The sequence below is a fragment of the Phalacrocorax carbo genome, chromosome 2 (genome assembly GCF_963921805.1).
Source record: "Phalacrocorax carbo chromosome 2, bPhaCar2.1, whole genome shotgun sequence".
NCBI classification, from domain to species: Eukaryota; Metazoa; Chordata; class Aves; order Suliformes; family Phalacrocoracidae; genus Phalacrocorax; species Phalacrocorax carbo.
Window position 1 is genome coordinate 9,773,412 of NC_087514.1, and position 27,396 is coordinate 9,800,807.

At 41.5% G+C, this 27,396-nt stretch overlaps 1 protein-coding gene across 1 annotated transcript in view; it reads left to right on the top strand.

Moving 5' to 3' along the window:
• Positions 1-27,396, top strand: part of KCNQ3 (potassium voltage-gated channel subfamily Q member 3) — a 205,726-nt gene that overhangs the window by 153,617 nt on the left and 24,713 nt on the right. The window contains exons 2-9 of the mRNA XM_064442077.1: positions 12,009-12,099; positions 13,850-13,976; positions 15,728-15,900; positions 17,838-17,993; positions 19,365-19,475; positions 20,694-20,789; positions 22,144-22,238; positions 23,992-24,018. Of these exons, the coding sequence (XP_064298147.1) occupies positions 12,009-12,099; positions 13,850-13,976; positions 15,728-15,900; positions 17,838-17,993; positions 19,365-19,475; positions 20,694-20,789; positions 22,144-22,238; positions 23,992-24,018 (876 nt within the window). The remainder of the gene's footprint in view (positions 1-12,008; positions 12,100-13,849; positions 13,977-15,727; positions 15,901-17,837; positions 17,994-19,364; positions 19,476-20,693; positions 20,790-22,143; positions 22,239-23,991; positions 24,019-27,396) is intronic.

The following is a 27,396-nucleotide window of genomic DNA, read 5'->3' on the forward strand; positions in this document are numbered from 1 at the left end:
GTTAGATAACATCCATAGCCACATTACGGCTGTTTAGCATACATTTAAAGTGGGCACCTTGAGATATATCTAATAACCTTACAAGCAATCTGAGTGTAACCATGTTCTTGTTTATAAAATGTCACAATGGCTGAAATAGTGCTAGTAATTTAATGTGAAGTGTTCACCATGAAAACCTTTCAAATTTTGTTCTTGTGAGTAATTAACTTTTTAATCAAATTTACTCAGAATTCAAACAACTTGAAAACTAATAGTTACCAGGTCTCATAATTTTACTGGCTGAGGTGGGATTGCAATATTTGTTTTCTTCAACCTTTCTCTAATATTACCTTCAAGGTAGAAACTAAGCTTTTGTTCTTTAGAAACTATTACTTTAACAGTTGTCTTGGCTGTGGAAAAACATTTGGACACACACACCCTCCAGGGTAAAACTGGTGCGGGAGAGGTATTTCTAAGAACATCTCTTTGTTAATTTTGGCTTCTTCTCATGTTTTTTTCAGTATTCAGTTTGGCAAACATTTGAGTGTCAAACATGTTATGTGTGGTTACACTGGTAAGACAGAGTAAGAAAATACAAACCTTTTTGGTTTTGTTAAAGGTTGTATTTAGGCGTTTGGGCCCTGGGGCCCAGTGGAAAGCCTTCTTCCCTTTTACTTCTTTTTTATCACTGCCAGCATTGCAAGATAATGTTAGGTTTGATTCATGGCTTGTTATCTGACACTGTAAGTGAGATTCTTCTGACCTAGTCACCTGGGACTCTTTTTTCCAGGTGGAGAATTAGGCACTCTAATACATAGCTCATCTCCTCCTAAAGTAGATCCCTAAAACAGAGCAGATGAATTGTGCTTTTAAGATCCCCGTTTTCCCCACCGCTTTAAAGTGAACTACTTGCACTCTCAATGTCTGCAATAAGTTGAGGTGAATCCCAGCCCGTTTCACATGCCTCTGGCCTAATTTTTATTGAATTAAAACACAGGCAGAAATCTTAAGTGGCAAAAGGGTAAGGCTGAGCTCCAACAGTCACTGAAGCAAACAAAAATGTTCTCATTGATTTAAAGGCACTTTGAATTAGTCCCTCAGAAAAAAATTAAGAAGAGAGGGATGTTGGAGGAGCAATCTTGTACTACTCCTTAATTTCCTGTTTAAAAAAAAAAAAGGACTGTTTTGAGCATAAGCCAGTCTTCTGAGCCTTTGTAGGACTACTGCTGCTGGTAAGCAATGGGGAAATCGACGTACCATAAGTTGTGAGCATCTTGATCAAGACTACTCAGAAGTCATTGTAGCATCACTGGAACAGTTAGAGCCTATGACCTAGATATTTAATCAATGTTGAGAACAACTTCAAGCCATGCTATACCAAATGCAAATGTACAGGTTATGCTGTAGAAAGCCAAGGCAGATATCCATATATATACAGAGCATTGGCATAATGGAGAGATTGCCTGACTCATTTAGTACATCTTGCACCCAGGAAAGAGTTACTGCCTAGTGCTCACCTACTGAAGGTTTCCCCAGTCACATGGCAAGTGTGCCACCCCATCTCTGGAGATGTCCTGGTGGGATTGTGGAGGGAGAAAATCTGACTTTCCACTCGCTTTAGATGTCCATGTCAACCATCACAGTTGTCTGGAAGGTCAATAAAAAAGCCCAGATCTGGCATTCAGCCTTCTGCAGCACTCTTAATTTTACTGCAATATTTTTTGGGGCCCAGAAAAAGAGAAAAGCTGTGCATCTCTGGTGCAAAACTACCTCTTCATCCCAGTATTTGGCACTAGCAGAGGCACTGCAAGCTGTGAGCACAGCATCAGTGTTGTTGCTTTCTGCTCCAGGCTTTCTGCTTTTGTTCACCTACATGAGATGAGATTCAGCTCATGATTTAGAAATTCAATTCAGGCATCCAAATATCTGTGCGAATATATGTGAGTTAAGTATCTACAAACCCACTAATCTAGTTAGTACAGTTCATGGAGCTCAGAGAGCTGTTCAGCTCACTGAATGAGCTTTATTGGCTGGCTGGCTGGTCAGATCTATTGTGCTATACTTGAAAATGGTATAGTCTTACAGGTTCATCATAGCATTGAGATTCCAATCCCTCTCTGCATTAATGCACAACAGAAGCTGGCAAAGCTCAAATTGGGAAGAGGAATTCCTGTTCCCATGGATGTTGAATAACATAGGAAAGTTATGTGAAGGCTGTGCCCCACTGTGCCCAAAACTCATCTGTAATAGACAACCTTCCTTCAGAAAAAAAACAGCTGCTCCATTTAGGAGACAACCAAAGATTCATATTCTTTGAGGACACAAACATGTGAGTCCCAACAGAGCTGCTCTGTACAGACTTAACTGCTTTGTTAGATTGTATTCTGCCTGCAGAACTTCTCATTACTGCAAATTTGGTTTCATTTTTCTAAAGGTACTTACACATGCTGAATTCTCTGCCGTTTCAAATTACTTAACTAAATAGAGCTCTTTCTTCAAAGAAAAACAAATAAAATACTCCTTTCCATATTGCCATTTTTACCTGAAGGTTTGATAGTATTGTCTTTGTTTGAAACCATCAGGTTAAACAGGGATAATGTAATCTGAGATATTAACAAGCCAGCTGAGCAAAAGGGCCGTCATACATTGTGTTGAGAAGCATTGTTGCAGATGCTGGTGAAACACTTCAGGAATGAAATTGGGCAGGTCTGGAAAAGGCTGATAACCTCCTCCAAAGACTTCAACTTCAGACTTCAAATGAAATATCACATGCTTACAGATGATCATTCTGAATTTTGAATGCTGGTTAATTGATTTGGTAATGCGAAGTGGCAGAAAGACTTTAAAACAGCATCAAATTTATGTAGGTACAAATACCGTGTACTATTGTTTAGTTGTGTAAATCAGAGTTCTGAGGATACAATGACCTCTACAGAGCTTATCCAAAGTTGACCTTCAAGGAGGATGTGATTCATTTGTTATGCTAACGCAGCTCATAATTTGCTAATGAATGTGAACTGGAGGTGAAAAAGGAGCACATATAACTTATCTGTACTCTATGCTTCAACTCTTCCTGTGTTGGCCTTAGCGGCTGTGTTAGCACCACAGGTCTGCAGCCCACTGCCCTTCCCTGTGGAGGTGCAGATCCTATAGAAATTCCACATGACACAGCCTCTGTAAGCAACTTTGCTGAATCACTTTAAAGTTATTGACATACTGTCATTAGTTTAAAGATGCGATGTTGAAAAGACACTATTATAAAAGGATTTGCCTCTAAGCGATTGATCATCCCCCTCGCATTTCTGTCCAGACCACGTGTCTTGTCATGTGTTAAACCATAAAGGCAGCAGCTGACATTTTAGGGTTGAAATCCACTTTCTGTCCCTCTTCTGTCTTCTCAATAAATTGTAAAAAAATCTTCACAGTGTTCGTGTAGAACTATGAGAGAAGAGAAGCCCTCAAATATATTTTGAAATGCAGGTATTAAAGGGCATAAGACCTGTGGCAGTGGTTTGATTGGTGTGCAGCTGACCTACAGGGAGTGGTTTCATTTCTGCACTGTGAGAAAAGGCATGGCAATGAGCTGGGGAAGGTGTGATTAGGAGACCATGATGTTCATGTTGACACCCAAAATGCATTTCTATCCATGTGACACTGTGTTCAGCACCAGGACTCTGGTGATACTCTCATATATATATATATGTATAATGGAGTCATCTCCTCCAAAAAGACAAAGAACTGGGACCTGAACCTTGTGCACCTAGTCTCCTGTGAGATACCATGGGGGTTCTTCAGTATCCATATGGGGCTGGCAAATATGGAACAGAACCTATGGGACATCTGCGCTGCTATAGAGCAGCAGCTAGAAAGTGAAGCGGCAACAGGATGTCCATCATTACCTGATAAAAGCTTTGCCTGGGATTCTGACAGAGATAAGACCCCTACACTGATATGTTTACAATGGCTAATTTCATGTCATATCTGATATAATCTAAAGCCTCTGAGATATCCTTAGTTCTTTTGTAGAATAAGATATTAAAGACTATTCTGCTTTCAGCACCCGTGGCCTCCAGCTAATGCCACTTTACGGGGTACTGGCAATGGGCCAGAGCTCTGAAGCCTTGTTGCTTGGCTGACCATCAACGTTAAACCACAGGCTGCTTATCTATGGAGCGTGAAGGGAAACTTAAGTCTGATGTAACAAAAGGTTTATAGGAACAGTATCAAGTCAACTGGACTCCAAATCTGGTTTAATCTGCAGAGAAGTTTGGTCTGTTTATTAACACAGTATTTGTCTGTGTTAATTTGCATATCACAAGGAGAAACCTTACTGCACACCACCACTGTGACTCTGATCACAGCTGCTGTAATGTGAGTTTAGCCCTTGCACCTTTTAGCACAGATCCTTCCTCCTTCTCCTCCTCTCTTCCTGTGAATAAAGTGAGAGCAGCTCATCTACTTTGTATTCTGCACAGTAAGAAATCCTTTCCTGACTGTTTTGCAGCACCACTGGATTTGTGAATGGGTTATAGACCACTTTGTTGAGGAAAACTGATGTGCAGTGTTGTCACACAGAGTAAGGTGCAGTGATGACTCTGCACTCTTCACTTTCATAAAAATTAGAAAAAATTCAAAAAATCCTCCTGGATTAAAACAACTCCAACAACTGGATAGTTCAAAACAAGGATCTGAGAGTTTTCATTGACATGATAATTAATGCTTTTTATATACTCTATAATATATATATAAAGCCTATATACTTAGGCTTTTTATATACCCTAAATTCACTTTACTTCTTTACAGGCGTTGCTGAAGGCTGGGCACTTGACTGTTGAATTTCAGGCTGACTTTCAAATATCCTATACTTCTATTTCACAAAATTTAGTAGAAACCAGTGTATAAACCTTAAAGTTTACCTTCAAATGGCTTCTCACAAATTTGTTAGTGTACCTTGGAGAAAGTCTTGTTAGAAGCATTTCTGCAACTTATTTGATTTGCAGTTATTGGAGCTGGGGTTGCTGGGTAATGCAGTTTGGCTCTGTGCTGTTCCTGCTTTGCTGTGCTGTATGGCCCACCGTGTTTTATAGTTCATGTGTCTCAACCTGATTAGCAGCATTCTGCCAGCCAGAGATAAGCCCATGGACAGGCATACTAGTCATGGCAGATAAAAGCCCTGAACAATAGTTCAGTCCAATGTCATTCACTTAATATAAAAATAGAATTTAAAGCCACTAACAGAGCAACTCAGAATATTTAGTTGCAACAGTCAGATGCTTTCCTATCCTTATTCAAGCCTCAGGAGGATAGGAGACATCTAATTCCTTGGGAGCTAATGCTGTCATTGTCAGTCCTTCACTTCTGCAATCTGTCCCCCAATCATTCATGTAATAAGTCGTATAGGCCTCTTCTTGTAACCTATGTATGCTAGACCTTTCAGAGCATCTTTAAAACTTGTCTCAGAGACAAGATGGAAATATGTTCTTGGTGATGGCTCCCGTCTTACAAACTGAGAAAAATCAGGCAGGGAAATGTAGTGCTCTGGGCTTTCTAATTTGCACTCTCATGCCAGAAAATCTAAGAAATGTGTCAGGCCATTCTTCTGAAATGTCCCCTGCAGCAGAAAATCCAGGGTGATGGTGTTCATGCTGTCTGACATTGCTGACCCAAAATATTTTGTACCAGCAAGCCACAATCCCTAAGGAAGCTGGCAACAGGCACACAAGGCACTGAAGCAAAAAGTTTTTAGGGGTGTACCTGAAGAAAAAGCAACAAGAGGAAGAGGCCTTAGCCAGGCTCTAGGCTTGCATGTGGAGGAAAGGGAGAGAAACAATCTGATTTAAAAGCTGTTCTTTTGCACCCTAAATGCCCTGCTATGAAGCATGGCTTTCCTTTCCCAGATCTTGCTTTTTTAAAACTTTCCAAACTTAGGGAAACAGCAGTGAAACCTGTTGAGAGGCACTCCTATCAATGAGGACCCAAGGTCATCAAAAATCTGGCATAAGTAGGCATTTAGGCTTTTCTGTCTCAGCTTCCTACTGTGAGAGGGACAATGGCTCTCGCTTCTGTCACCAATGGACTAGTGTCATTCTGGGCTACCACTTCATCACCTGCCAGATTGGCTGGTATGCGACTAGGGACCTTTTGGGAATGTTTCTTTACTTCCTAGGGTTTCCTCCAGTACCTTGTGAAGGATCTTGCTGTGTCTCTGCCATTGCAGCAGAGCAAGAGTGCAAGTCAGCTTACTGAGCGTGGCATTTCTGCCCTGTCCTTGCTGTATGATGGCACTGGGCCAGGGGCACCTGCATTAAGCTGTGGATGAGTGTGTGTACTCAGTGGAATCTGTGGATGCAGAGAAAGAGAAACCTTTGAACCTCCCTACCTGAAGCACTTGCTGATTTTTCTCTCACTCTCCAGACCTCCACTGAGTTTCTCAGTGCACTCCCCCATACCCCCCTGCACAGTGCACATTTGTAGCCTCACAAAGTTTTCAGATTTTTCACATCACCCCTGTCTCAGTACGGATCTCTATAAGAGTATCCGGGCTATTGCTTGGAATAGCAGAGATGGAAGAATCTAAATATTAAACAGTGAGTATTCACAAGTCCATGAAAATCAGGCATGCATTCCCTTCTCTCAGAAGAGCTGTTCTCAAATATTTGGTAATGACATTTTTTTAGTTTAAAAATCCCAGCTTGAGCCTCTCATTAGCAACCATAAAACGATCAGTCCAAGATACTGCAGATGTTCTGTGAAAACTGAAGTTTGGATGCAGAGAAAAAGATGGTGGGTAGGAATGTAGAGCAACTGAAAGAACTGTGAGAAAAGATGCATTTTTAATCCTTATGGGTAAAAGCCAGTAGCTGAAGAAAATAAGGTTGTTCCAATATGAAATTTGGGAAAACATGTGGGAACCATGGGTTCAGGACCATATTGCACTGGGAACCATAAACCAAAAATTGAACAAAACGCTGCCAGATTTTCCTAATATGATCTTAGAGAATTCCATTAGCATTTACCAGGTGGCAGAACATAATGAAACTAGAACACAAGTTTTAAGGGAAAACAAGAATGGACCAAATGAAGCAAGCAGAAAAATCTCAGATTCATACGAACATTTGGAGACAGAGAAAATTCCAATGGCTTGTAAGAAATGGTGTTGGAGATGCGAGAAGCCTATGCACTGTTGCACTGGAGGGGATTTCTTAGTAGTAACTGTTCAAGATGCTTTCCTGCCCAGAGCCTGGATTATTATTACGTAAGTAGGATCCTTGACCACATGTTGATGTGATACCTAAATTTAGAGCAAGGGATTTCAGAGAAACCTGGTCATGTAAGAATTAGACTGGTATGGCTGGTAGGCTAATTCTTCAGTAGTAAAAATGTATAAACATTATTAAAAGGTGGTGTTTGTAATTATATCCAAAGCAGGGATGAACATAAGGGGTGGCATTCAGCTAATTTACAGAATAAACTTGTCCATAGGAGCTAGTCACTAGAGTCTTTCCTTACAGTTATAGAGACAAATTCTCTGTAGCTGCTTCTGACCAGCTTGAGACATCTACTTGAAAACATGAGTTGTACACAAGAAGCACACTTTCCTCTCTATTTACTGTAAGCCTAATGGAGACCTAAAATTTTGCCACACAGCACAAAAATTTGACAAAATTATGCCAGATGAAAATATGGTTTGGCCTGCCTGTGATGTATCTATTCCTCATGACAGCTTCAGAAGGGCTGCTATCCTTTGGAATAGATTATAGGCAAATTACTGTGTGATCTGCTCCTAAAATTTTGAAGAAAGAGATGGTGAACAGGCTACATGATAAGCACTTATATATGGAAAATAAATAAAAGTTCTCAGCTAGATCTGCATTATATTGGCTTCAAATAAAAGCAGATATAGAAGAAAAACTCAAAGAATGTGAAACATTAAAAGAAATCAAAATTTACCAAACAAAAGAGCCTATGATGTTCATCCAAGAAACATTAGATTCATGGTCTAGCATAGTAATGAATTACCTCTTCTTTACTGGGAAAAATATGTATTGTTTTTGGAATACTGTCTTTAATACACCACAATAGTACAATTAGAAAATATGATTGATAAACATGTGCTTTCCAATAACAAGAGCATCTATTTACTAGAATAGCATATTAGTTGTGACAGGGACAAAAGACCACCACCATTTGGCTCTCTGGAGCTTAGACAGTCAACAAACTAATCAGGATGTTAGGCATAATGCTGCAAATAGGTACAACGTGATGGGCTGTGAAAAATGATGTAAAATGTTAGCAAGGATGATTCTAAAAACTGAAGAACCAAATTCAGATCCTCTTTTGGCATATCTGATTTACAGTCTTGAAGTTTGGACTGCTACCTGCTGAAACACTGTTCAATAGGAAGCTTAGGCTTAATAGGACTCCATTTGCATTGCTAAACCTTGACTTCTACCGCATTGCTTTCTTCTAACCCTTGGTGCTCTACGTCCCATGGATAGTATCATTATAACTGCGAGTATATTTGAGACTTTCTCCCTCTCTGCCCCTTGATTCCCCAGGTTGGTGTTAGTGTCCCCTCTGTTCATCCCCTGAGATTTCAGCAGTTTCTTTCCCTGAGATTTGCCTGTTATGGCTTTACTGTCAGGCTTAACCACTGGACCCACACTGCTGCCTCTAAAAGATTAAATTAGACAGTATAGATTCAACCATTGTCTTGTTGCTATAGGACAACACAGCCTAGCAACTGTCAAGCAAGTTAAGGGTCTTTACGTTCCTAAGGCTGCAATATGGGCATAAGCAGCAAGGTGAAGATGTACCTCGTTATCACCTTTGCTGAGCAAGGGGGAATTGATGAAAAACCATGACACCTGTGTAGCATCTTCCATAGAAAGAGGACATGAGAAGACTTGCAGGCTTTGTAAACACCAAGATCCAAAACAGAAGAGGCTGCAGGCAAATTGGTGGGTTGCATACCGTCAATGGAGATTAAAATTATTAAGTGCTCTGAATGCGTTCGTCATTTCAGATGCTAAGGGAGGATTGCTGAGATGTGATTTGGTTAGCTTGCAGTGGATGTTTATCCTTCAGAAACAGTGCGGTAAGAGGATAGCTGACCCTTCCAAGATGGATGGCAGTTACGTATCCCAACACAGGATTTTCGTCCCTGCACACCCCAGAGTACTGCAGGAAGGAGCAGAAGCCTTGCTCGGTGGGCTGTGTGTGTTTTTGGGACTGTGGTTCCCACTCAGCCGTTGCACCTCTGAGGCACCCTTATGGGCTACATACATGAAATTTCTGCAATGAGGGTTCAGACCATATTCCCTCCTCAGATTTGCCATCAAAATTATTCACAATGACTTGTGACCTCCAATCTCACCCCCTCACCCTATTTTTACTTTTTTTTTTTTTTCTGTCTTGCATGAGATGTTCTTTTCGTGGGTGGGATCTCACTTTGAGCAGTGGGGCTTGCAGCACGGCTGTGGCACACAGAACGATCAAGCTAGCAGCAACCCTTGTCTGTTAATGGTAGCATTTGGTTTTTTTAATGACCAAAGAAAAACCGTTTCACGGCTGTGAGACTCCCTTTCTTGCGTATCAAATACATGGGTGCGCTCACCTGAACATCATCTGCATTGAGTTTGTTTCATGGGGAAGGAAAAGAGGAGTGAGGGCTGTATACCCTCACTCTGTGGAGCTCTGGTACCCTCTAGTGGTAAAACCGCAGGCAGTTTTAGGCAAAAGGTGATGATTTCACTACTATCTTCTCTATTCCTCTTGGCCAAATATCTGCACATCATATTTAATTGACAATGCTGTTCTCTTGAATGATATCGTATGATATCGCCTTTAGTTTAAGTAGCTGATGATGTAATTTCCTTGGACTTTTTTCAGTGTGTTTTGCCTTTCATTAAATCATTTAAATGGTACTTGTGAGCTGATGGGTGACCGAATTTTCATGTGGTGTAAAGAAATGGCCGTAATGGAAAGCATCAAGTAGTACTATCTCAAGGCTTTAAATGGAGAATTAGTGATGGTACCACTGTAACAGCTGTATGTGGCAGATCATAGGTGGCTTATAGGTAATCAAAGGAATCATGGTGTCTCGTCTGGGTTTGCACCAGCTTTCGTCTAGAGGTGCAGGGTAGCTGGATCGTGGGTCTTGGGAAGGCACTGAGCCACTGGCTTGGTAACTGCAAGGTGCGACAGCAAGGTATGGGGTGACAAGGCAAGCCTGAGGGCATGGCAGGAGCATCGCAGAATCGCTAAGTTAACTGCCAAATGCCTTGAGCAGCAGGGGTGTGATTACAATGGGTAGATGGTAAAAGACGCATGCTGGATGCTGGACCCAAAGGCTGTTTCCTACCAGCCACATAACCCTTGCTCTAGAGCATGGCTGGTGAGTGGGAGGAGGTGAAATTTGTCCAAGAAATCCAGAATTATTTAGCATGAGCAAACACATTTATTTCTGTTCTAACCTTGCTTGAAATGGTTGATCTGAAATTTTCCTGGCATAGGAAACTTCAGTCCGAATAGTTAATGTTAGGAAAGCCACAGCAAAGTAACGCTTTAGGGTTTGCAGTGAAGTGTTTCACTGTTGCCTGCTCCTTGCATGGAGGTTGCTAGTTGATGCTGTTTGGAGGAAATTCCTTCCCAAAAGGCAGCAGAAGCTGTCTGGAGCTCACCTCTCTTCTTTTATGCCAGCTGCAAAAATGTTGCAGATTCTCACAACACACTCCCTTGGCCCTAGGTTTCCCTATACATGAAGGAAACAAAACCCCAAGACAGTTTAGAGGACATGTGACTCTAAGCTGATCCTCCCTTCCCTCTGGTCCTTGCTCACTGGCTCCACACTGCAGGCTGTGGACTCTGCTCATTTCACCCAGTAAAATAAAGTGGGGTTTTATTCAGCAAGAAATGAAATCTCACTTTAGGTATCAAACTGAAATTCGAAACAGGTAGAACACACTAAACACAGTTTTTCCCTGGATGATTTCAGTACCTACTGCCTATCATTTCTTTGATGTGCCCTAGCTATGAAAGCAAGGGATCCAGAGCTTTTATGGAGTTGTCCTTCCAATGTATTCACTAAGCTCTGAAATATTTCCATGGCCACCTGTCCCTTTGTTCCTGAGGATCAGGTTTTGGGAGCACATTAAAATGCCCATGATCTGGGTACATGAAGTACTAGTATATGAGCTTCCCCCACTCTGCTTCACAGTAATCACTTACAAGACTCTCTTGATTTTTCTTACCTCTTTATATATAAAAGGTTTTGAATAGCTTGAACCTGGGAATAGTTTTACAAAGCAGATCAATGTGACTTTAGATTGGACTAAATTGGATTTACCAGCAGTGGGAGTTAAATTTTCTGTCAAATCTCTGTGTTCTGGAGCCTCACAGACAGACAATAGCACAGGGGCAGTGAATAATCACGCGCTGCATTCATTGGAGAGCAGAACTTTACCCTCTCTATTGTTTCTCTTTCAAACCTTCTCCTTTTTTCAACTGCATAGAAATGAGCGCAAAGAGAGAAAAAAAAAAAATGCAGTGCAGTTTTCAAGGGAGGGTTTGTCCTGGTGCTGCATTGGATTGAAGCGTTTACTGTTTCTCAGGTCTCAGGATGTGCCAAGTAGATTTATTCCACTGTAACTGCAGTGCCATTTTGTGAAGAGCACAGCACATCAGCTTGGAATAGACCTCCTGAGCATTATGGTCCTCTGCCATACCATACAATCCCTTCCCAAAATGCAGTATCATCCATTTCCTGCCTGAGGAATGGAAACTAGTTACCTAATGCATGTCTGTCCCAGGACCACTCTGATTTAGGATCTTGCCATGATTTCTTGACTGCCAGGCCCACCCTGTCCAGGTTGAGAACCCTTGGTCTTCACGAGAGACAGCCTCGCTGCTCACCGATGGGAAGTAGCCATCTCCTGATGGCTTCCACCCAGGGTTTCATAGGCAACATCTCCGACGTAAATACAGGGAGGTGTAACAATGCTGTGGTTCTTCCTTTTATTTTGCTCCAGGTTTCTGATTGTCTTGGGGTGTTTGATCTTAGCTGTCCTGACAACTTTCAAGGAGTATGAAACTGTTTCGGGAGACTGGCTCCTCTTGCTGGTAAGGAGACTGGCTGCTGCATCACCCTGGTAATGTCCTTGAACTGAAATCAGCCCCATCAGCACGATGGAAACTTACTCCCAGCTCTGCATGCAATAAGATTTCTTCTATTTGTCCTGGAGCACTGACCGAACACTTACATATTGGAGAGTTCCTGGTCCATCGTCAACATTGAGTAAAAAGGAAGTAAGGAGAGAGGGAAAACACTAGCCTGAGACTTTTAGATAATGGCTTTTCAGCATTTGCCTAACAGTTCTCCCACTGAGGTATCAATAAATTTCCTATTGACCATGCCAGACCTGAGCACATTCGAAAACTTATTTTGGGGGGATCTTTCAATGATTTTGACTCATTCTATGGTATTCTACCAATCCCAGCATTTCTTTCAAGGGAGGTCATCAGAACTGGGCTCATGCTTATGCCCAATAAGAGCATAACTAAAACTGTTGCAAGCAGTGCATCTGGTGACTATCAATGAGAGAAAATGTATTTATAACAAATATATTCCTTTCTCTGTGTTTCCAGCATGCTTGTTTTATAAATGCAGGAGTTCATGCTCAAGACTGTATTTCTGTAGGCCTTCCATTTGGCAGAAGAATTAAAAAATAAGAAAAAAAACCCTCACTAAGTGTAAACGTGATGTATTCATCATTTTATGAAAATGACCCTAACAAAGAACTTCCTCTGCTCCTATAGCCATCCTGAAATAGAGAATGCAACGTCTCACTTAACCGGGCCCTTTAGAAAGGCATCCCTAGGGAAACTGCATAGCAAGAGTAATTCTGGGATCTCAATTTCCATTTCCCCTTGTACCCCCAGAGACATATAGATCCAAGCAAGAACTAAATGCCAAAAGGAATGAAAGGTGAATTCCCCTTGCATGTTCTTTCTCAAAAAGCGCCTTATGAAAACACCCTTATCCCCTAGGGAATGTGAAACTTGCTTTTCATCCCTGTTACCCTGTTTAGACCCACCTTTTCACATTTGAAAAAGCCTGAGGTTCTTTTTCATTCTTCTGTGCTTGCTTCTATGTGGCTCTCAGCAGTTTTCAGAAGTGCTGAGGAGCTGTGGGCATGAGCATCAGGAAAAATCCCCCTTTCCTCCTTGCCAGCTATTCACACAGAGAAAAAGTAACTGTGTGTGCCATGCTGCCCTTGGCCCATCTCCACTGAGCACCTCAGAGAATCTCCTTCCTCCCCATTCCTTCCCTGTGCTTGGAGAGTTCTTGAGCAAGGTCAAAAATCCCATTCTTCTGTGCAACAGAAATTTAAGGGCATAATATATGCCTCAAATTTATCCTATACATGCCTTTATCATTGTCTTAAATTTATGAGTCCACATGAATATACTGAATCCTGTCGCTGTAGAGATCTGGCTGCATGAATGAGCTGCTGGTGGGTAACCCTGGGTGTGGGTATACAGTGCACTGGGGACTTGGCACTCACGTATGTCTTCTCATCTCCTGTGAAACAGGAAGCCTTGTGAAGTAATTGCCCGTCCATTGAGGCACTTCTCATTTACCCAACAGCAGGGCCACTTCCCGCAGTGTACTTAGCAGGCTGTAAAGCAATGTCCCACTTTGCTTTGCATCTTTCATCAACCTATATTCTCCTCCCCAAATATTTCCTCCCTCTCTCTCACATACACACATACCCCAACACTTGCACCTCATCTGTTTCACTCAGCTATGTCCAGAATTACTGCAAAACTTGTTAAGAGTCTAACAACGTAGTTTGTGTCTTTGATACAGGAAACTTTTGCCATTTTCATCTTTGGAGCAGAATTTGCCTTAAGAATCTGGGCTGCTGGGTGTTGCTGTCGCTACAAAGGATGGAGGGGGAGACTCAAATTTGCCAGGAAGCCTTTGTGCATGCTGGGTAAGCACATTGTCTCTACTGATGTTTCCCCTGTCATGTCCTTTTCCTTCTATGCCAGTGGGGGGGATGTCCAAGAACCAGTGAAAAGCAGTGCAAAGAGCACTGAAATCAGATCTGCCCTTTATGCTAGGAGCTGCGTCTTGCTTGGAGTAGTTATCTGAAGTACCCAGCAATAACGATTCATTCAAGAGTCTCTTGGGCGGCCTGTCAGTGAGAATGGATCCTTCTACTCTTCAAACACATTTTTCTTGTCCTGAGTCCCACTGCATTTTCCTTAAGCTCATCCCAAAATATACTCTGTCTGCCTTCGATTTCAAACCACTTCAGATCCCAACGCTGTGCCATCTTCCTCAGCCCTCTTTCATATTTAAATGTTGTGCTTTAATTTTGTAATGTTGGTCTGCATTTGCAAACAAGTATCTTTGTGATTTCACCCATGCTATCTTTCAGGCTTGGAAGGCACTGCCTACAGTTATCATAAAACTACTCGTTCATGTTTGATTCCCCTCCTAAAACTCCCCAGAATCTCTACAAACCAACAAGCCAAAGTTTAGGAGCTCACTCTACCCTGAGGACCTGTCATGCACATTCACATCTGTTCACTGTTTCCAGTAATCCCTCATTTATTTTGATGCTGTTCAGGCCAAGCACTAGCTTTTTGTTCTTTATTTGTACAGCACATAGCACTCTGGGGAGCCGTGGTGCTGCACTTATATGAATACATGCTACCTTCTTCTGTCTCCCTCTTTTTCTTCATCTTGTGGGTCTAAATGGTAGACAAAATTGGAAGACATTTTCTTTGTGCCTTTGTGCTATCTTCATTTTAATCGTGCTCCTTTGGGTGTTATTGCTGTATGAATACTTCTTATACTTCTAATAACATTGTGAAGGCAGCAGAGCGCGGTGTGAGTAAGTGGGATTGGTACTGTCTCATGCCTTCTCGGTAAAAGTATCATCTCACTTCTGAGAATGAATCTTCACTGATATCTGGGTAAAGAACAGAAAAATCCCACTGGATTTATTAATATCACCTCTTGGTTGTCACTGGCACAAGTTTGTTTTGAGAATGATTGAAAGTGAATAAATCTGAAATCCATCCAGTGCCACTCCTTTTGGCTGGAAATGCAATATGAAGATAATATAAAGACTGAGTGCCCGGAGAATGTTTGAAGCCTTTTGGTACCACTTTTTTCTTGTATATTATAGGATCAAAAAGTAGGGGAGAAACAAGGAAAAGAAAGAAAAATAAATAAATCAGGAAGAAGCGATGTGATTTGCATTTCAAACCTCTTCAGTTGGCCAGCAGATTGGCCCTGTGAGTGCTTACAAAAAGTAGTAGCACTGGCTTTGAGATTTTAATGGGACAATTCAGCCAAGAGAACATAACACTAGATGCACTATCAAAACCTGAATTTCTTATCTGCTGCCCTGTTCACTATGGTGTTCCAGTGGGACAGATGAATTTAAGGTTGTTTTTCTGTCAGCATTTGGACAATGTTTCTGTGCATCTCATCAGACAGTGTCTCAAGCCCAGTGCATTGATCTGTAAACAGATTACAAGGCTTTTTGGTGGGTTCTGTGCATGATGCCAAATATGTGGTAGGTGCAGATATCTGTTTAATTGGCAAAAGAAAACATTTTCATGCAGCTTTAAAATTTGCCTGGGGAAATTTGCAGCACAACTACATGGGATTAAGAAGCAGGTGATGGGGCCACGTGTGTTGGCAGGCTTTGTTCTTTTCCCCCTGCAGATATCTTCGTGCTGATTGCTTCAGTGCCAGTGGTTGCTGTTGGGAACCAGGGAAATGTTCTGGCCACATCTCTCAGAAGCCTCCGCTTCCTTCAGATCCTGCGGATGCTCCGAATGGACAGGCGGGGCGGTACATGGAAACTTTTGGGATCAGCCATTTGTGCACATAGCAAAGTAAGTGAGGAGCTTGCAGGGCTTAGCTGGGGCCTGGGGGAGAGACATTGAAGGGAAAGAGAGGGGATGCACAGGAACAGCAATGCCTTGGGATTATGTCTATTAGTTCAAGCCATAGTTTTGTCCTTTCAGCTTTATTTCCTCTTCCATTCTCTGAACCATTTCTACCCCTTGTTTTACTCTTCTCTACTCAACAGTGGTGCTGGGAAATAACAAGAGAGTGTTCATTCCCGCACTCATTACAACAGGAATTTTGCCTTTACAATGAATGAGAGCAGGGGCATCCCTTTAATGATGAAATATGCCTCTGCATTTGCAACATGGTTGTAGTGGCTTCTCAGACTTGTGTGATCAACAGATGAAGTGGGACTTGGGAGGGATGGAAAGAGGCTGGTTAGCAGAACTGTGGTTTCAGATGGAGCTACTGGTGTAATTTCTCTTTAGAAGCATGGGTCAGGCAATACAAAGATGCACACAGTGTGAAGCCAGACAGTGAAAATTTCTAAAATCATCTTTGCTCAGTCTAACTTGATGCTATAGTCAAATACATCCTGCCTCACACCAGATGGACACATTGTGTTCTTGCATTTTTACTAAGCATTATTACAAGTTAAAAACTATCTGCATAAAAGTCCTCTAGACGAGATTTCTCATCTGCACAGGGTGTAGAAAAATTGCATATACCCTGTGCTACATACTGCTTTTTCTTATCTATGAATGACATTCCTGACATTTTAGGGGTTTTTGAAAGTTAAAATGCCAGCTGGCACAGCATATTTCGACTTTGCTTCTTTGTAGTGGCTGATAGGGATACCCACCCTGCTTCATTTCATACCAACTTCTGTTTCTTCCCTATATAAACTTGCTACAAGACAGGTGGCACATAAATCTTATGTCAAAAATGTTTCTCAGGAAAATGAGCTCATGGAAGAAGTCTATGTGCCAAAGACATTGTTTAGAAATTGTTTAAGGCTTCATTGTGTGGGATTTCATTCCAATGTTCCTTGTCTGATTCCCAACCACCACCCTTTGGACCTCAGCTGGCTGCGGGAGATTAGAAGGGGTTGCAAGAACTTTGCTTCGCTGGAGACACTAAACAATTTTGATAACAAGGTTAGCCGACAAGTTTCCTTCTGTGGTTGCACTCCAGAATTCAGCCAAGTTGACTTACCTCAAGACTCAGTTATGAAATTCTCACCTACAACCTTTTTCTTGAGGTTTTTTTTTCAAATGCAGTTCTCAGAAAACAAAAGGGATATTGATTTTTTACCCATTTCTGAAGACCTTCACCAAAAAAGTTTCTGCTTTGTTTCAGACATTGCTGGGATTTGAACTTGGGTTGCTGCATCTCCCACCTCAGTAGGATTAGCCACACACTCCACTGTAGTCACTCCCTCTAAAACAAGGAAGCTCAGGTTTGTTTTCACACAGATGATTTTCAAGGTCTGTTCTTATTGCATCAATTCATGGTGAAATCATACCTCAGAACCTGCTTTGATATGCCTAAAGAGAAGAAACTGCATCCTGCAGCCTTGTTCTTTGGAGGCAGGGAGAGGGCAGAACTGTTGATTTTCCTACCAAGACTGACCAAGCCTAGGGGCAGCAGGAATGGGAAGAGTCAAGATCAGGGACAGAGCCCTGCAGCACCCTCTGTCATGTGCGTAGCTAAGCCCTTAGCCCAGCTTTATGCAAAACTACAACTGCAGACTGCTCCAAGCTGTTCCCAGGGAAGATGCCATGTAAGGGCTAATTCTTGTAAACCTCTGCAGTATTTCCCTGTAAGTGCTGAGGTGGGCTGGTCATGGACTGTGACCAAGCCAGCAGCGACAGCTCTGCTGTTATCCTCAGTGCATCTCTCTTCTCCTGACATTTACTCTGCCACTGTGGGTATTGAGGCGGTTTTCAGCCTCTCCATTGTCCATCTGTTTCTTCTGCAGGAACTCATCACTGCTTGGTACATCGGGTTCCTGACACTCATCCTATCCTCGTTTCTTGTTTATCTGGTTGAAAAAGATGTTCCTGAAAAGGATGCTAATGGGGTAGAGATGAAGGAAGAGTTTGAAACCTATGCAGACGCACTGTGGTGGGGACTGGTAAGTGATTCCAAAATACCTATCCTCTTCTTAAAAACTTCATATTCAAGAAGACATGAAGTATTGATGTTAAGGATTACAATATAAGTGCTGCTAAATGTTGGTGAGGAGCATGTTACTGATAAAACATTACCAAAGTAGGGATGCCCCTACAACCAGTTAACAGAACTTATATCCCTGTTGATTTTCAGTCAGATTTAAGCCCTTAGGTGCTTAAACCCCTGTCAGAAATCAGTCTGTGCTCTTGGCTCCCGGGAAGGCTCTCTTTTAGAAGAGTGTCTCTTCAGTACACTGCACTAGCAGAGCCTATGCCTATTGGAGACCTAGCTCTCATGACAGCAGTATCCTGTCTGTGAGAGCTACATCCCTCAGAATATGGCAAAAACAGAGCTGGCCGAAATGGGAGGTGCTGTTGACTCTCTTGAGGGACAAGAGGCATTGCAGAGGGATCTATATAAATTAGAGCACTGGACAATGATTAATAGGATGAAATTTAACAGGTCCAAAATGTCTCTGGAAAGGATAATTCAACATTTCTTTTGTGTCTTACATGCATTCCCCAAGAATCATTCAGGGAATGCCATTGGTAGTAGGATACTGAGCAAGAAGGACCTTTCTGTTCTTGTCTCTTCTGATGAAGAGAGGAGTATTGGTTTGCACCACTGTTCATTTGATAACAAAATATTCCTGCCATCTGGTAGACAGAATTCCTGTTGCTTTGCTACCAATAGTTAGGGGAGGCTATATCATGTTGTGACTAAAATTCAGCAGCATATTTTATTTACTGCAGCTTACTCATAAATAGCATGGTCCCTCCCCACCATTCTTAATAAAAAGGTCCCAAGTGTTGCATAGAACACCTGGATATTTTCATATATTCAGGACATTTAGGTAGAGTCTCACTGGTGAGAAAATGTGCACAGTTGGAAATTAGCAATTGTGCAGGAAAGAAGTAAGCTTTCACAAAGTCATCTTTGTTTTACAGAGACTGAGACTTCAGCTAGAGGTAGCCCTGATTGTTTGCTAAAGCCCTGCAAGCTGTAAACTGGCAAGTCCCATTCCAAACTGTGCACTGATGGTGGGCAGGAGATTCACTCTGAGTGCAATGTCACGTGGAGTTCCCTTTCAGCAAACGCATCGTAGAGGGGCGGCTGCTTTAAGACTAAACCCATTCTCCCTGGTGCAATGCCTCTGGGCTGTGACGCCATTAAAAAAAAATAAATTGGTTGGCCTATCGTCAAGATCCTATTTTAAGAAGCTGTGCATAAGCATCCCTAGAGCTAAGTGAGTTATGCAGGGTTCATGGTGACTTTTAAAACAGACCTGTTGGCTTTTTTTCCTTATGGGAAGTCTTGGTCATTCTGCCCACAGATCACCCTCGCTACGATTGGGTATGGCGACAAGACCCCCAAAACATGGGAGGGACGGCTGATTGCAGCTACGTTCTCTCTCATTGGAGTGTCTTTCTTTGCTCTTCCTGCAGTAAGTACCTCCTCCCTCTGTTAGGCACAGCCCAGTGCTGTGCATTTGCAAAAAGAAAGTAAAGGGATCAAAACTGCCAGCAGAATCAAAATCCCTTTTTAAGAAGCCATTCAGACTCTTGAGCTGGTCTATAGCAGTAAATCAAACTTCTTTCTTCCCAGTTTTGCATAGAGCTTATTGGCAATAATATGTGACTGCAATACTCCTTGAACTATGTGTGGTCATTTTCTGAGACAATGCTCATTGGCACAGGACAAAATTAATCCAGCAAATGAACAGTCTGGGAAATCACAGGTCAGTTTATGAGCCTGTACCCTGGCCCAGGTTAGTTTACTGGTATTGACATAGCTGCACAAGACGTATTTTCAAAGGATATGGTGGCCGTTGTTTTAATAATTATGGACGCGCTTATCTTACCCAGATCTGAACACTTGATCTACATCTGAGCGACCACCACAGACCAGTGGTCATCCTTTAAAGCCAGTGCAGCTTTGCAGAGCATTTAATCTCACCTGTTTCCTTTCCTGGAGGAGATCTCTCACACCACCACAGAAGTGTTGTTCCTACATACTAAGATTAAAGGGAATTTAGATAGCAAGTGACAGTAATGGTATTTTTGATCTAGCCAGGTGTATCCTATTCTGGCTGCTTAAGAAATGATCTCTAAGTTGCTTTTGAGAGTATATTTGTCCTCTTGTGTTACATAGGCCAAATATTTACCTTGTCTGCAAAGTCCTCAGGTAAGAATGAGACAAGATCTGGGTGAGATGGACCAAATAACAATAGAAACCATTCCAAGTCCAGATTTTAGGATATTTTTCCTTTAGATCAAGACTTGGAAAGAATTTCATGGAGGATGGGAAGTCCCACACACCTAAATCCAGAGTATGGTTAGCATAGCTCTTTTATCACACAAGCACAGTTTCCCTCCGCCTTGAGTAGAGAGTAATACACCACCTGGACACCTTCAGCTTGGGAAGGCAGTAGACATTCAAGAAACCTTGAGACCTTAAAATGATTTGCTGTGGCCTGTGGCCATTGAGAGGATCATGACAAACTCGTGTCTCATGAACAGAGCAGAGGGAAATGCGTGCTGTACTGCACAGAGGTCCCATGTAGCCATATGCACCTCTACCTACAGACCTCTTTCCTCTCATTATAAATCCATTTTTTCTGAGTAAGAAATGTCTAAAATCTTGCATCACTCTATGCTTTCAGGGCATTTTGGGCTCAGGGCTGGCACTGAAGGTCCAGGAGCAACATCGTCAGAAACATTTTGAGAAAAGAAGAAAGCCAGCAGCTGAACTCATTCAGGTTTGCAGCCACTTATCCTCTCCTTGAAAAAGTGTTGTGTATGAAGACTGCTGCATCATGTTAACAAGGGCCACTGCTTCCCCCCTGTCCAAACTCTCATCTCCCATTTCAGGAGATGAGAAGCTGTGTTTGTGAAGGAGTCAGGTTTTTCACATTGAGCTAGATAATCCAGTGGCCCTTGCACTTTTTGAGGAATCTTTCAGTTCCCAGAATAACTTTGGGAAGAACAGTATATTTGTAAAAAAGGGTCTTATCTGCTAGCTTCTGGAAACCAACCAACTTCTGCGTGAGTGCCACAAAATCACAGAAAACAAGCTGTAGACAACATATTCTTTCCAAAATCCAGACTTTGTCAGTTCTCTTAAGAGAGTGCTTTTATGTGCAAACAAAGTTATGTAGTTATTGATGTGAAAATAGCAATAGAAATAACAAAATAGACAGTGACAGGAGCAGTCAAGGCAAATGACATAAAGAGTATGTGTGGTTTGTAAAAACTGAATCTGCACCTCCTGTTATATCACTGGATGATCAGGGGATTCAATGGGAAGAGAATCCTTAGCTCCCTTGGACTTCAGTTATGGTCTTTGTTACAAATTCAGAAAATTAAGCTCAAAAGTACTACTCTGGGTGCTGACAAATTTGACAGGAGTTACTCTCAGTATGTGTGGAGCATACCCCGATGGCAGTGAAGTAAATGGCATCATCTCCACGGAGGGACGAGAAAGTTTTTGTGATATCAGATGAAAGTGTTGGTGCTCAGGACTGCTCAGGATCAAACCAGTCCTCAGGAGAAACAGGCTGAGTGGTATATCACGTTGTTCTGATTAAAAACACTCCTTAGCAAACAGAAGGGGCTGCTGGCATGAGTGGTGAATTGAATTTACCTTTTAAATTAAGGCCCCTCCACTTAGCAGGTAGCTAATTTAGCTACAGTATTTTTTTAGATAAGTACTTCGAGAATTTTGATTGGAGCTAAATGCTGAAACAGAAAATTGCTCAGCAAAATTTCCTGTGATGGTACGTTAGATATTAAACTAGTTTAAGCCCTTCTAGAGATAATCCAACAGTGTTTGAAGCTCTTTTAGACATACCAGACAGGAGAATAAACCCCGTTTAGTCAAATGTTGGTGTTGGTCGTTCATATGTCCTGTCTCCTTTAATAGCCCTCCCAGATTATAATCCAGTGTCAATAATTTTGCCATATAGTGACAGTCGTTTGGTATGGCTGATCAGTAGTTAATTTCCAGATACTCACTCAGGTGCATCATTATGTCCTTTGAAACAATCTGGCTCCTGTCAGCCTGGGGAATAGCTTTACCTCGCACTAATTATTTCCTTCCCCTTGTAATTTCAGGCTGCTTGGAGATACTATGCTACTAACCCCAACAGGATTGATCTAGTTGCTACCTGGAGGTTTTATGAATCAATTGTATCATTTCCATTTTTCAGGTAAGTGCATTGTCCACCTCTACATCATCATTTTCAGTTAAGAATAAGTCAGGACAGGAAACACAGACTTTATATATATCAAGGAGGCTTTTTTAGGTAACGGAGAGTTGCCAGTTAACTTCCTGGAGGCTTTTTTAGGTAACGGAGAGTTGCCAGTTAACTTCCTGGCTGAGACTGAAAAACATGCCTTTGGCTTCTGGATCCATTTCTTCTCCCTTCCCTTGGTGGGATATATTAGGGGCACACTGATGGATAACTCCATCAGTGGCTGTCATGTTGGCATTAAAGAAAGGAGAAGGCTGCCTCACCATCAGCTTCTCTTTGTAAGACTCTGGAGTTTATTGCCCTGGAAATCTCAATTTCTCTCACTGTAATTTTGATCCTTATAATGTTTTAGCCCCGGATTTCAGAGGCACCCATACTTCTCACATCCTCTATGATGTGGTTGTGTATTTTAAGATATGGAGTATGCCGAAAATTCTTAATTTTTCCTCTTTAACTGAACTAGCCTGAGAATTGTGTTGTTCGCAGAGGTGGCCATGGCATGGAACATAATTAATGCTTCTTAAATGGTTGTCTTCTGCCAATAGCAAAGGCCCAAGGGGATAATTCAGTGGAGGACAGCCAAAACATGTTTAAAACTGTCTCCCACTGAAAGTATTAACTGAAAGTTCCCAAGGAAACTTTTTTGGGGAGTTAGGGTCATGGTTTTATTTTAATCACCACTTCTGAGTTCAGTGGAAAGCATTCTGTACATAAAGACATTCAGACTTAATGGACACTCATGTTTATGGATACAGTCTGCCTGATCCTCACTTTTCCTGCCTGTCGAACAGACATCTTCCTCACCTTGAGTACTTAACATCTTAAAATGTTTGCGCTATGAAAGCCAAGACTTTTAACTGAAGACTAGCAGCTGCTAATAATGGGCATTACTTATCCAAGTTTATGCTTTCAACTTTCATTCTGGACATGCTGTTATGCCTCATTCTGACAAAAATTGCCCTTAAAACTACTGCTTAGCTCAAACAGAGCTCTGTAAGTTGTGCTCACTGTGCTAATACTGCAGCTCCAGCTGTTGCTCAAAATTGACTTGAAGAAGCATTTCAGGCTCCTGCCTTCATAAAGGGCAAATTACAAATATTATCTTTCCTTTTTTGTACTCACAATATATTTCTTTAGGATTGATTTCACTTAGGTCAAAAAGGAAATCTTTAGAAAAAAAACATAAGTGTTTAATTAAGGCTCAGTAGGTTTCTTTCCTTTTCCTTATCCCTTCTCACTCCCTATGTATTCCCACACTATCCATTACAGAGTAATTTCTAGGGGGTTTCTTGACCTCAGGTTTTGTTCAGAGTATAATTCTCAGGCTTGCCTGGAGTCTAGACTCACTACCGTGACTTCATGCTTGTTCATTGTATGTGGGTTCTTCTGTGATTCAAATACGACCTGAAATGTAATAGGTGTTTTGCAGACAAGGTCCTGGGAGAGGGGCACGGGAGTTCACTTCTCTCCAAAGACTAGATTGCCAGTCTAAGCAGCACAGATTGGTTTCAGGAACCTATATCACTTTCTTTGTTTTATGGCTAGTTGAAGATGTAGCTTTTATTCTGCTGTCAGTTACGGTGACAGAACAGAAGAGGTATAAACCATTTGGTATAGATTAGAAATTTCTGTTTCAAAAATCTGCTGTATTTATTATGTAATTCTTCTCTCCTTGATTTCTTGTAATGCTTCCTCTCTTCTATAAAAGGAAAGATCAATTGGATGGTACTGCCAGGTACGTAACTGTCATTATTATAGCCTTGTTTTAATACAGTTGCTGTAGGATGCAAGTTAAATGGTTCCTTGTGGATTCATGAGCTGTTAACAAAAACATGTTACTAACACCACAGGTAGCATTAAAAATTATTAACCAATCCATTTCTTAACTGCTTGCTTTTTTCCCAATTTAACACACAGCTAAAATGCTAATTGTACAAATGCAGTGTTGCTTGCTGATTGTATGTAAACAGCTTTATTGTTCGTTATGATTAATCATGGTCTAGATTTCTCTTGATCCATGCCATAGAGCCAGGGTTTAGCATTCAGGTTGTTCTGGGGTGAATCTAAAGTTCTGCCTCATGTTATTGCTCAACAGTCCTGCACAGAGCAATGTTGTGGTGTAAGGGATCAAGTCTGTGTTGATTCACCATGTGCAAAGATTTCTTGATGATAAATCGTAAGATGAATGGCTGAGATGGATAAGCAGGGTAGTCAGTCTCTCTGGCAGTGCTAAAAAAGGTGCTTTAGGTTTGAGGCCTTGGACCCACCCCTGCTGAAACAGATGGAAAAGCTCCCAGTCACTCTGGGGAATTTACAAGCAAAGAGAATGAAGGAATCATCAATCCTAATACTGGTCAGTTACTGAAGACTACAACAGAGCAGCCATTGTCAGTCAACCTGCAAGGTCTCAGATGGAAAGGATATATTTATAACCCCACTCAGCTAAATTGCAGATTTAAAAGTGCATAAAATAATTCAGCCTCTTAGGTTGAAAATGTGAAATACTTTATGTTAAACTGCTATTAATGAATCACCCACAATGAAGTCAATTGCAATTAAAAGAGAAATAGTTCCACAGACTCATGCTGAGGCTATTTCCATTTGCATCCCCATCTTTCCCATAGAGGAAAGAGCAAGAATTGTAGCAAAATTTGAAAACTCTTAGTTAGCGGTCAGGCCTGGGTTCCAGTCCCTGGCCTGATGAAAAGTTACCTTTTTCTTTTTATTGTTTAAACATTTTATGCAACACATGACAGCTTCAATAAAGGAAGCTGAAAAAAAAAACCCAGATTCAGACTTGCTGCTCTCTTAATTTTTTGGGTTCAAACCTCCTTTAACAGAAAAAAAAAAAAAACCCTACCAGAAGTTTTCTTACAATATAGGCAAGCGCTGTAGTGCTGAATTATTGGGAAAAGATTACTTCCTCCTCATGCCACCATCATCATGAGCTAACCTGCACCTCTTCAAAGACTGCCTGCATGGGAGTTACCTAGTTTGTGAACCCTCATGAACCTTAAGTACTATGCATCAATGTCACTGTCCGGGCTAAGCACTCACGAGCAAGCTCAGTTGCGTTAATGCATATTTCTGGAGATTTTAGCCACCCCCAGGGCTGGCAGCAGCTGAATTTTGGCCTCTAATATGTAGGAGAGAGCTTAGGACCTGAAATCCTTCTGAGTATGTAACTCCATACCTTGAGCCAAAACGTGTTTTGACTCAGATGTGGCAGCAGGTTAAATTAGGAAAGTGAATTATTGCTGCAGTTTGCTGTCTGTCACAGGCCCCCTAGAGAAGCTCCTGCACCTGCAGTGACAGAACAGTTCAGGGAGTAGCTTCTGAGTTACTGTATCTTTCAGGCCAACAGAAGACGTCATTTTATGGTGAAACACTGGATTAAAAATGGAAAAGTATGACTCACAGCTCAAAACCTTTAAAACTATAATCCCAAGGCCCCTCATTCTAGCTGGATAGAACTTGCTTTTATGTTGTTACAGATGTAATAACCTTCAGCAAAGTCATCAGTAAACCTGCATTGGAGCATTCCTGTTACCAGGAATGTGTTTATGGAAATAAGCATTCAATAAGAGAGATTGGAAACCCTCCAGGTAAACAGAAAAATTATAGTACTTGTGGGAGCACCCACTGACTTCAGTAGACATGGGACTGAGCCATAAAATCTGGTTGTTTTGACAGTCCCATCTCTCATAAAACTCATTTACAGACCAGATAATAATAATAATAATAATAATTCCTCTTCCTCCTACAGTGATTTAATACAGAAAGTATTACTCGTACTCCACTGCAGTTTGTGTTTAAGGCTGTATTGAAATAGATGAGCGATGCAGTCCTACTGGAGAGAGCAGCCCATAAGTGTACTCAGTCCCCAGGTTCTTGCATCAGTTAAGTACTTAATGGGAAAGCTGTAGTAATAAACTGCATTGTCTGAACGATGGTTGATAAAGGAGAAAGAATTGGTCCAAAGTTTTCCCAGAAGAGTCAGAATATTTAACTATTAATAAATTAAAAATGAGGCCTGGCTGTGTGAAAATTTGAGGATGGGTAGGGCTTTAAGTGGCAGGGTTTCTATTCTGTGGTGTGAAAGCTCTTTTGGAACTACGTAGTAGTAGATTTGATCTCTGTGACAGATCCTTCTAGTATCTTTCCTTGGAAGCAGGAACTGGCATCACAGCAAAGTCACAGCTAGATGCAGCTCCTTGTTCTCAGACCATTTGGGGAAAATGCAGGGAAGACAAGAAGAATGGAAGAGTCCGTTTCAGAAGTTGGATCCCAAGGCAAGGCTGCAGGGAAGGACTTGTGATAGTAGAAAGCTGATTAAAGTTTGGCAGCAGCCCAAGGCTTTACTGAATCTTTACTGAAGGCTTTACTGAACTTTAAACTAAAACTGTGAAGATGTGAGATACGATTAAAAGCACATTGGACCACCCTTGAGCTAGATAGTACGCTGCGTTCTGTAAGCAGTGAAGGGAAGTCGTCGTATGATGCTCCTCTGTTAAGAATAGCATTTTCCCTACATGCCCTGTGTAGTCCCCAAAATCAGGAGGAACTGGGGCTGTGCTATTCGTTGCTCACTGGTCGTGAGTTTAATGACTTTATACCAGAGGTGTCACTAGCTTTTATTCCTTAATCAATGCCTTAAACTACCAGCACATGAAATCTCACATAGCAATTGCTCTTCTGCATGTATTGCAAAGCCTTGTCATCTGATTAGCTCCCAAGAAGGAAGGTTTATGAGAAAGATATATTAATGCTCATTTCTGCTGGAGTGCAGCAAATCATTCAGCAAACATTTGGGTGTTTGACCTACATTCCCAGACTTTAAGATTGAACTTTGCTTGAAGGACATATTATTTATTTTGAACCTACTTTTTATGTCTATGTTTGAGGAAGGAATTGTGGGCCTGATTTTTCAGTGCTGTTGTTAGCAGCTGTTCCATTGACGTCAACTAGTGTAAGAGTTTTGATTCATTGGTATGTACAGGCACTTTAGTGAAGGATTTTGAACTTTTTTCTGGGGTCTTGCTCCTAATCGGCATTGTCCAACTGTAGAACTAGACATCAGGAGAGCATGTTTGTTCCTAGATCTACTATTACA